Raw genomic sequence first — 10181 nt, 5'->3', positions numbered from 1 at the left:
TTTGTTTTGAACACTCGTAAATATATATTGTGTATTGTGTATGTTTACGTGAATTATTTTTAAATTCCCCTTCAAAGTATATAAAATTTAATACACAAAGTTTCTTAAGACGGGTATTTTTTTTCTTTCAAAATATTACACTTTAGTAGTGTAGGTTCGAAAGTAATTTTCTTTAGTAAGAGTTATATTAATATGCATTTTAATAGGGGTTGTGTGAGTATACTTTTCCGAATTTAGTAGGGAGTTGAGGGGGGAATTCGAATAAAAATTACCTAAGGGGTCACTTTCTAGTGGAGGTTGGCGTGACTTTCCATCTCGTAGCGATCTCATATCTTACAATAGAAGAAACAGACTTGAAAATTTAATAACAACTTAGCAGCATTGCTAGGGGAAACAATGCCAAAGAAAGCGAACTATTCAATTGTTATTCTGCAGCAGTTACAAATTCCGCCATCGTAGCTTGGTACTACCGATTTGGATCGACATTACAGCTCCTAATTAGCTAGAAAACCTTTTAAAAAAATACGTTATTTACCTTTTAAACTTCATTAAAAACGTGTGTCTGTGTTGTTACGTCTAACACACAACTTTTACTTCCTGATACCTCCAATTAAGTAACGTGTCGTATAAATTTATCTACGGTTAAATTTATTGGAATGACTCGATCTAGATTATTTGGATTTTTATTTATTTTTTTTTTTAATTTAAGTATTACATCACGTATTTACGGGGTGTGATCACTACCATCGCTTAACAAACTGTAAGCAAACAGCGCGGAACTAAGAAAATCTCGGCAGGACATACCACGTGACCCCATCCGGCCATTTACACTGACTATATATAAAATGGCTGACGGCAGAGTGCAACTATTCTAACAAGGTTATTATGGATGTGTGAATATCTCGTATATTATTCTTTATCGTTGCTTTGAAATGTGCAAGATTCGTTCGGATTATTAAGGATATTTAAGGAAAATATATAAATATTTTATTATATTTTTATCGTAAGTAATTCTTAACTTTTTTTTTTTTTTTAATATTATTTTATAAATGAAGAGTTTAGAATAATTTTTCTAAAGACCGTTCGTTTGTCGGTTTGTCTTTTATTTGTTTCTTCTCCTTCTTTCTAGCACGCTGTATCGATTTTTAGACGGGTTTTTTTTTTTGCATTAATAAGAAAGAATTTACGGTGAATTTGAATTTTTCGAACAGATATGAAGTTTTTAAATTTAAAAATTATCTGAAGGAGGGAGTTAATTAAAAACCCGATCACGTTGGGCTGCCGGAAATTTAACCAATTAAAAAAATATATATGTATACATAAAAAATTGAAGGGCGGAGTACTGGTTCCTCCCAATTCCCGTCTCGAATTTTTTTTTAGAATTTAAAGTATATTATAGTGTTTCTTCATTAAAAATTCACGTATACTTTACGAATCTATAAAATTTAAATAGTTATTATCGTTTCTAGAACAAAAATATTTACAATTTTCAACCTTATTTCCAGTATAGAAGTAGAGTTTTTGATGTGTTTCGAGGTAAATATAACCCATTTAGGTTATTGATAGTTTAGAAACTAATAAACTTTATAGATCAAACCTTGTTCTACATTTTTTTTTTCTGTTCACGGGATTAAGATTCGAGTAATAGTTATTGTTAAACTGTAAACAATATGAGGGAGGAAAAGAGTATTTTTTTTTTGTTGACGATTTTCTTCAAAAAAATTTATTTGCCCTATTTTTATGCCGCATCAGCTTATTGAACTGCTAAAACTGACCCGATAACGAGGGTAAGACGTTTCCGGATTTTTGGATTTACGCGGAAAATACCGAAAATATCAGGAAATGGTACATTCACTCGTATTAGGAAAATAACTTGTGTTCAACGGTCTGTCCCTCGATTTTGTTTATCCCTCCGTACAAATAAACACAGAATATGTATACGGTGAGTACCTCTCGTCTTTCTTTTCTTCTCGAATTTTCGTACAATTACTTTAGTGGAAAAGGTCATCGGGTACTAATTTCACCTTCTTTACTAAATTACGACTTTCTCCACAACCGTAAAGTAAATTAATTTATGTTTTTTCCACTTTGATCTTTCCGCATCCACTCGTTACTCACCCATTTTATGTACATTCGACGTTTAACGACTTACTCGTATTTTTTTAATTACTTTATTATAAAATATATATATATATATAACACTATCTAACAAAGATTTCTTGAAGTAAATGTAAAAGTTTTCGTGTTATTTCGAAAAATATTATATGTTCTGTTACGAAAACGTTTAACCCTGAAAAATGGGGTCGAAAATCCTGTTTCTATATCTCGACTGTGTTTTTTTATATTTATATTTTAATGGCTTGTCGTATTGCATTCTTGTTAAGAAAGTTTCGGGTATTGTTAAGTGGGAGAGACAATATGGGATTTTCTATATCCTCTGTAAATAGTTACCAATAAGGAAGTGCTTATTATCTTCTTAGAAATAGGAATTGGTGTCGAAATTTTGTCCGTCATTGCTAAAACTGACCTCTTAACGGAATTGCCAAAAAAAAAAATATCCGAAAAATAAACGTAATTGTTTTTAATAACTAAATTCAATAAGTGTTTAGGTGTTTGACCGAATTTTTAGTTATTCGAGATATTGTAATATATCATTTATTTACTTATTTGATTTTTTGTAATATATTCATTGAAATGACTCAGTAGGAATAATATTATAATAAACGTTGCAGGCATTTTTTTTGGGTACAGCATCTAACCTAAATAATTACTCACTCGGAACAGTTCTTTTTCTCATTCAAAATTTCATGCATTACAACCCGCAAAAAATATTAATATATTTTTATTTTCTATATATACTACGAGAAAAGTATAGTCTAAAAAAAGGTTTTAATTACTGTTCGATTTTGTGGCATTTGGAAAATTTGTTTAAAATTAGTTTATGGAGGATAAAAAGTAATTAATGCCCCCTTTTAAGGCTTTTTGTAGTTATTTTAAGGCTTTACAAATGTCGAATTTATACGATTCGTGGTGTATAAAGATATGTCCGCGGTAGAAGTGCAGTTGGGAGGTCTTCGACTTTAGTTAATTTCTAGGCTTTTTTAAAGTGGTAATTTCAATCGGAAGAAAGATTATTCGCATTGGTATTTAATTTTAGTAAATAGGTCAAGTTTGGTCACATAATTAATCATGGAGTAGTACTTAAACATTTAAAAACGCCACGATGGTAATGACATTAAAAAGTAGCAATTACGTAGAAAATTGTCTTTACATCCTGTTCTGCGGATTAGAATATAATAATTATAATGTACAATACTACATTTCAACGTCAGAAAACCATTTTCTATGGCAATATCATTGTTCTTGCCCTTTACGTGAATGGCATCCGAAGAAGAACCAGTCTTTTCAAATCGTCTCGTGCATAATTAGCGTGATGAAGATGACGAAGAAGTGGTTCATTGTGTTAGTCCGATCGTATTATATGTAACTAGCATTTACTAACACAGTGACATGTCTAGCCGCATCCTTCTCGGACAGATTTATCGCCCATTGTTGGTCTTTCAAGGGCATTCACATTTCGTAGTCACTGGCCTCGGCCCATCTCACTCGGGGGCATTACCTATCGCATCATCATCATCTGATCTCGCTCCAAGCTCCCCTGCAGCCCGTTTGGGACTTTTGTACTGGGTTTGCTATTTCTCCGCACCTAAAATGCTCCTGGCTTCGTAGAAAGTTGTTTCTTTTCGCTTTCTAGGAGCTTCAAAACTAGATTTTTTTTTTCAATGGAGCCGTACTTTCGACATTAGCATCATTATGTAAGCACTTTTCCTCGTACACAACCGTCTCTTTGTGGTATTTTCTTCAATGATTTCGTTGTTTCCTATTGAAGTTACTTAAGAATTTCTCTCGCTAATTATCCTTACGCTTCGTTGAACTTATTGTTTTCTTTTATTTTTATTTTAGTTATATTTTTAAAATAATTATTTTTAATCTTATCATTCAAGTACGCTACCGATAGTAACACCATGTTACCGGAAGACGAAGATAGGAAACGACATCTTCAAGGTTACTTAGTTGGAAAGGTCTACCCTCACAAGGTAAATTTTTAATGTATATTCGAATTTTAGAATATTTTTCTAACGAAACCATTCAAATTGTCGGATATTCGCTGCTCAACGGAGCGGAAGAATTGCAGCAAAGACGGAAACGATATAATTATTGATTGCTTCAATAAATATAATTATTAATAGTTTATCGACGGGTGTTCTGTTCCTTTTATAAAACGATGTTTTTTCGTTTAAGGATGAGCGATTCCCCCCCCCATTTTAACTTATTAAATATTAACCTACAATTTTTAATTCTCACGTCTATAAATAAAATAACCCACCGACCTTTTATCTAATTAGTACTCATTGTGCGAATTCGAACCGAGGTGAAATGTTCTTTTCCTCTATTTAATAACAGTCCTTAACCTTCTAAACAATAATATAACATTTCTATGTACAATATGGTGTATAAATATCGCTCTTTGTCTTAGATAAAAAGGTTTGTCCGCATTCTTAATTCGCAATTTACATGAGAATGAATCGACTGGGATAACTTCTAAAAAGAATTGTTAAGAGTCTCTCTCCCCCCTCTCTCAATCTTCCTCTGTAAATTGTAGCTTTACTTTATAATTAAATGATTGTTCGTTCTTCTATATTTATACGAGATAATTTCGTCCGAATTTAAGAAAATTGCCGAACTTATCTAAGTAACGTGTCGAGGAAATTATGTAATTAGATCGAGTAAAAATTCTTTCGCTTCGCTTAGCACGAAATTGTTAATCTTTCTATCAAATTCTACACCGTTTTTTTAAGGAAATACACGGAAATAAATACAGAAAATCGTTGAAATTAATTTTATACTCGATACAGACCTTTACTGTTGAAAGTTTGCAAATATACACACAGATCTATACTGTTCGACATTGGATTACAATACATCATTCTGAATAGCTTATACATATATTGTTCTGTGTATAGTTGTAAATTATTAAGAATTGGCCCACAAATACGTGTCTTTACCGTCGAATATGGCAAATACGTATTACTCCAACAAATCTATACTGTTTGTACAGTTCTTAAATATTCATAAGACTGTAATTATTCTTTTAGAACCTAAATTCTTCCGATTATATCTATCTACTGAGGCATCATCTTCGTTCTGATAATAATCAAGATGCGACAGATAGGAGCACGACTAAGAACATCCCCGAAATATGTGAAATATTACAAAGATTAAAAGAAGATCTGAGAAGTTCCAAAAGGTAAAAGAAAAATCTTTAATTAATTACTTTAAAAAGTATATTTTAAAAGTGTTTTTACTTTAAAAAATTTTAGTTTTATCGACGAATTTATCAACGAAACTAACAGAGGTGTGAAATGGTTGTTGGATCTTCTTCGTTTGTGTCCCGAGAAACGAGACAAGACTCACACATCCAGAGACAAGCAATATTCTCTAAAACGATCTTTGGTATGTCTTCCACACAATAGAATTAACGTTAATATTTAAAAATAATAATAAACAAGATAGAAATCAATAAAACCAACGTAATCATTTTCATAATGGGCACAAAATTTTAAGTAATTTAGCGATGTGAACGACCTCTTCCGGTAATTGCCCGGGGTGAGAAGTCTTTTAAAATGACTCTTAAAGATACTTTTCTAAACGTCACTCGAGTAAATCTTACACAAAAATAATAAGAAATCGACTATAAAACTGTATTTTTTACGTGTAATTTCACTCTCTTTCAGTCGATACTAATTAATATTTTATAATACTTTGTTCTTCTGACAATCCCGTAACAGGAAACGATACTATCAACAGATTCCCAGGTAAACGAACGACGTGTTATTGTTGGGAACAAATAGGCTCTTCTATTTAATAGAGCTATACTTAATTTACTTTTTTTACCTTTCTTATTAGCATCGTACGACCGTATAGGTTATTATACACCATAGCTTTTTTTACTTAGATATTTATTAAACCATTGTTATAGATATATAATTGAAAGGCATGCCCCTGTGTAATGTATATCTGTTAAGTACACAACTACAAAAGACCCATAATTTAATGCTTTTTTTTTGTTTTTACTTTTATAAATGATACCACACTCGATATTTGATAACTGTTACTTCATTTTATAATTACTAGTTACATTTTTTTTATTTTTATTGTTCAACAGACGGAAGAATACGATTGTTTACTGTGTTTAAAATTAATTTCCGGATCTTCGGTTAGTGTTTTTTTTTGTATTTTTTGAAAAATTTAATGACGAAAATTTACATTTTTTCTGAGTAATTTGTTTTTCAATATTTTTAGAAAGCAATCGAAGAAATGACAGAACATAACGATGGACTTTCTACCATAGCTAATTGCATTATGAGTAATTACAGTAAGTCTCGTCTAGTAGCATTAGAGGTATGATTACAATTTGGATTTTTTCGAAGTCAATTATTCGTTCGTAACGTGTTTTAAATTAAATAATAATAATAATAAAACAATATTAAATCTAATTAACCTCATTTCTTAATCCCTAAACTGTGGATCTTAACAGTAGATTAAATGCCTTAAAATACTTATAAATTATTCATCAGATAAGCGTGATATTTCTATAAAACGTGATCTTTAAACTAAGCTATAAAAATTTATTTATATTTTTATATCCAAATTAGAATCATAAAAGTGTAATTTATCATCTTTTATAGTTACTTACCAAATGTTGTAACACAAGCTCTCGTGGTTATAACAAAGTGTTAGAAGCCATGTCCCAAGTAAGAGTTATTTATGGAGAGTCTGTCAGATTTAAATTTTTGGTGGCCATCTTGAATGGAAATGTAACTACTCCTCCCGGATTTGAGGTATTCTAATGGTGTTTTTATTCGATTTATATGCTTTAATCTACTTCAACTTCTACTTTTTTTTTTTTTAAACAGAGGATTACTTTGTCTTTTCTTAATACTTTACTTAAAAAATGCCCGAAGTTATCGGAGAAAATAAGATTACAGTGCGAACTGGAGGAAGCCGGATTGGATATGAAAGCCATCGAAATTGTAAGTGTTGCTTACAAGAAGATTGTTTAAATCGCTTTTTTTGGGGGGGGAATAATTACTAAATTAGTTTAAAAAATAAATTAAACCACATAAACCATGCTATAAATTAACTCATAAGCTTCTTCAGTGGGAAGCTGATGAATTAACCACGAAAAAAAGCTATTTTTCAGTTAAATTTATGGACTTTATAATAAATAATAACCTCATTAACCATTAAAATTTTTATAGTAATTTATAATTTTTAATGCATTTTATTACAGAAAATGCACGCGAAGAACGTAGCCAGCGACGACGAAATATGGAGCGAAATTAAAAAATGGAAGGAAAATTGCATCGACGTAGAGAACGACATGGGAGAAAGACGTCATTTATCAATGGAAAACGTGAAATTACAACAAGAGGTAACATTTAAATTCAATAAATTAAAATCTTATGGGAATAATTCGCTTTAAAAACCAATTTTATACGTCACAGATTATCCTATTGAGGAAAGCTCTGAAAGTAAGCATACTTTTTAAGCATAGTTTATGATAAATAACCTAAATACGCTCATTTTTACCAGGCAAATTTTATGTTTTATAGAAACTAGAAGACGATAAAATATGTTTAATGCAAATCGAGAGAGAGGTTTGTTACTTATTTTGTCTTTAATTATAATCTGGGTTGACTCGATACATGGGATTGCTGTAGGCGATCGAAGCATACAAGTTCGTGTCTAAGTTTCGTTCGATCAAGGTTGATATCAAATTAAATTCTCCACCTTCGAAACTCGTCGATCCGGGTTTCGAGCCAACTCTGATTATAATATAAAAATGGAAGAGTTAATAAAAATAATAATAAATAAAACATCTTTTAAAAAACAGCTGAAAGAAAGATGCGACGATCTGGATCAAGAAGTCACCATTTTAAGGAAGGAATTACAAGATACTAAAGTAAATAGATTTTTATGTGTTAATTCGATTGTTTTATACGAAAGAGAACGTAGGTGTTGTCGAATGAAGGGACCAACTCGCCTTACGCGGGTGGTCTCCTTAAGCAGGTTTCACTACAGTCTTGTCAATAATTTATCTGGAGCTTTGCAGACAGATGTTTAGTTTGTTTTTAAAATAACGCTCGCTTGACACGACCTGGGTGTGGTGACTTTTAACTGTCTGACTTTCTCGACAAGTAAATGCGATTTCGCCTTCAAATATATTTATTTACGTTAATTTCTACTTTAATTCTCTTGGATTTTATTTGAAATATCAATAATAAATATTCTTTATCTTAGTAATTATCATTTAAGATCAGCTTCGAGGTTATTTATTTATTTATTTATTAAAAGAATATTCAATAATTTAAGTAAATATTCATTATTTTATCTGGAATATTTACTATTTAAAGAAAAACATTGGTTGTCCCGAATGGAAATATTCAATGTTTCATTTTATATTATTTATTCATATGTTGTTATTTTTATATTTAACGATTCTTATTTACTTATTCCTATGTACTAATGACAAATGAATAAGTAAATAAGAATTAACATAATTCAGGCTTGATAAAAGGCACGGTAAATAGGATTTTTATAGAAATGAATGTATGAAATTTGCCAAAAATTCAACCACGTGATCGTAGTTATATATTTAACGCTTGTTTTGTAGAGTGCCCTGAGCGTGGTGAAAGAAAATGCCAGTGTTTCCAGCGAAGTGGTGACAGATTCCGGTAGACACAGCTCTATAACCGACGACTATTTCATGGCGGAAGAGAATAACCAAGCAGAAAACGAAGAGATTTTGATCGACATCCCCACAATTAGACCCCCAATCGGTTTCCGATCGGCCACGGACGATTACGTATCCGACAAGGACGACAAGAAGCCAAAAAATGGTTCCAGAAGAGACGACGATTCGGCTCTCAGCGAATCGGATTCCGACAGTGCCATCACGTGGCAGTACCCAGCTTTGGTACCAGAAACTCGTAGCCGATCCGCCGACAGAAGTAGCAAGTCCGGAAGTCATCGAACTCCACGTAGCAGGTCGGAGAATAGGTCGAAGGTCAAAGGCATCACGTCCGTAGAAGATACTTATTCTAGTGGTTTCTTCTTCCGCCCGGCGAGTAGTCACACTTCCGGGCACGTTTCCAACGAATCTTTCGCATCCCTACCTCCCGATCTTCTGTCGGATGTAAAGGAACGACAGGGGAGATCCCCTAAGTCGTTTCCGCTACCTGTTTCGTACAGGAACCATTTCGTACTGCGAGGACACAGCAACTGTGGCAAATATTCCGGATCCGAGAACAAAATCGACATCAAGATTCCTACTCCCGATTACGCGGATGTACAGAGTCCGGATGATGGAGTGAGCGCTCTTGTACACCGCGAAATTACAGAAGCTGTCAGGCAAATAGGGGGTTGGTTATAAACACCGAAGACATACGTACACCCTCCTTTACAGTCATATCGATAACGAATTAATGTAATTATTGTAACTAAAAAACAAAAAATATATATATATATATTTTTATAATTATCCATCAGTATTATTATTATTATTATTATTATTGCCTTCTTATTCTATATACAGTGCCCATAAAGACCTGTAAAGTACTAATTTGTATATTATTATTTTTTATATATTTTTAAATTCGGTAACTATTAATAACACTAATGTGTTTTTAATTATATAAATATATATCTGTATATAAAATGTTAATGTATAAGAACTAATTTGTACATTATTTTAAATATTAAAATTACCCATTCTTTATTTTATTTTTTTATTTTTAGTCATGAATAATATTTGAATTATCGGTCATACTTTTTATAAGTGTTTTCCTTATACAAACCTGTTACGTAACAAGTCCATCACGAACGTCGGACGTTAAATTATTTACAAGTTATTACAAATAAGCTTTCACTTATAAAGATGGCGGATTCCCATTAAGTAACAAGATGGAAGCTTCCATCTTCTCCTCCATCTTCTTCTCCTCCTCTTCCTTTTACGTGGAGGTTCTGGAGGTTGCCGTGTTTTACCATCGAGGATCGAGATTTAACCAATTATAATTTATTTTATTTTTAATACACGAACGTTTATTGGCTAGATTTTA

General features: G+C 31.8%; 1 protein-coding gene across 1 annotated transcript; it reads left to right on the top strand.

Annotated features, from left to right (window-relative positions):
- The first annotated feature begins 901 nt into the window (after positions 1-901).
- Positions 902-9548, top strand: LOC136989220 (formin-F-like). Its single transcript, XM_067287315.1, has 13 exons — positions 902-1003; positions 4005-4097; positions 5157-5308; positions 5382-5514; positions 6227-6277; positions 6364-6462; positions 6750-6902; positions 6978-7094; positions 7355-7495; positions 7569-7595; positions 7677-7721; positions 7958-8026; positions 8738-9548. The coding sequence occupies exons 2-13, from the start codon at positions 4026-4028 to the stop codon at positions 9494-9496; spliced, it is 1818 nt and encodes a 605-aa protein (XP_067143416.1). The 5' UTR covers positions 902-1003; positions 4005-4025; the 3' UTR covers positions 9497-9548.
- The last annotated feature ends 633 nt before the right edge of the window (positions 9549-10181 follow it).

Source organism: Centruroides vittatus, unplaced genomic scaffold (assembly GCF_030686945.1).
Source record: "Centruroides vittatus isolate TY-2023 unplaced genomic scaffold, ASM3068694v2 scaffold_450, whole genome shotgun sequence".
NCBI lineage: Eukaryota > Metazoa > Arthropoda > Arachnida > Scorpiones > Buthidae > Centruroides > Centruroides vittatus.
This window is presented reverse-complemented; position numbering and strand designations above follow the sequence as displayed.

Coding starts and splice junctions, on each gene's coding strand:
- LOC136989220 (XM_067287315.1), top strand. CDS start 4,026: ATGTTACCGGAAGACGAAGATAGGAAACGACATCTTCAAGGTTACTTA. Junction 6,903..6,977: donor CTACTCCTCCCGGATTTGAG/GTATTCTAATGG, acceptor TTTTTTAAACAG/AGGATTACTTTGTCTTTTCT. Junction 8,027..8,737: donor AGGAATTACAAGATACTAAA/GTAAATAGATTT, acceptor CTTGTTTTGTAG/AGTGCCCTGAGCGTGGTGAA.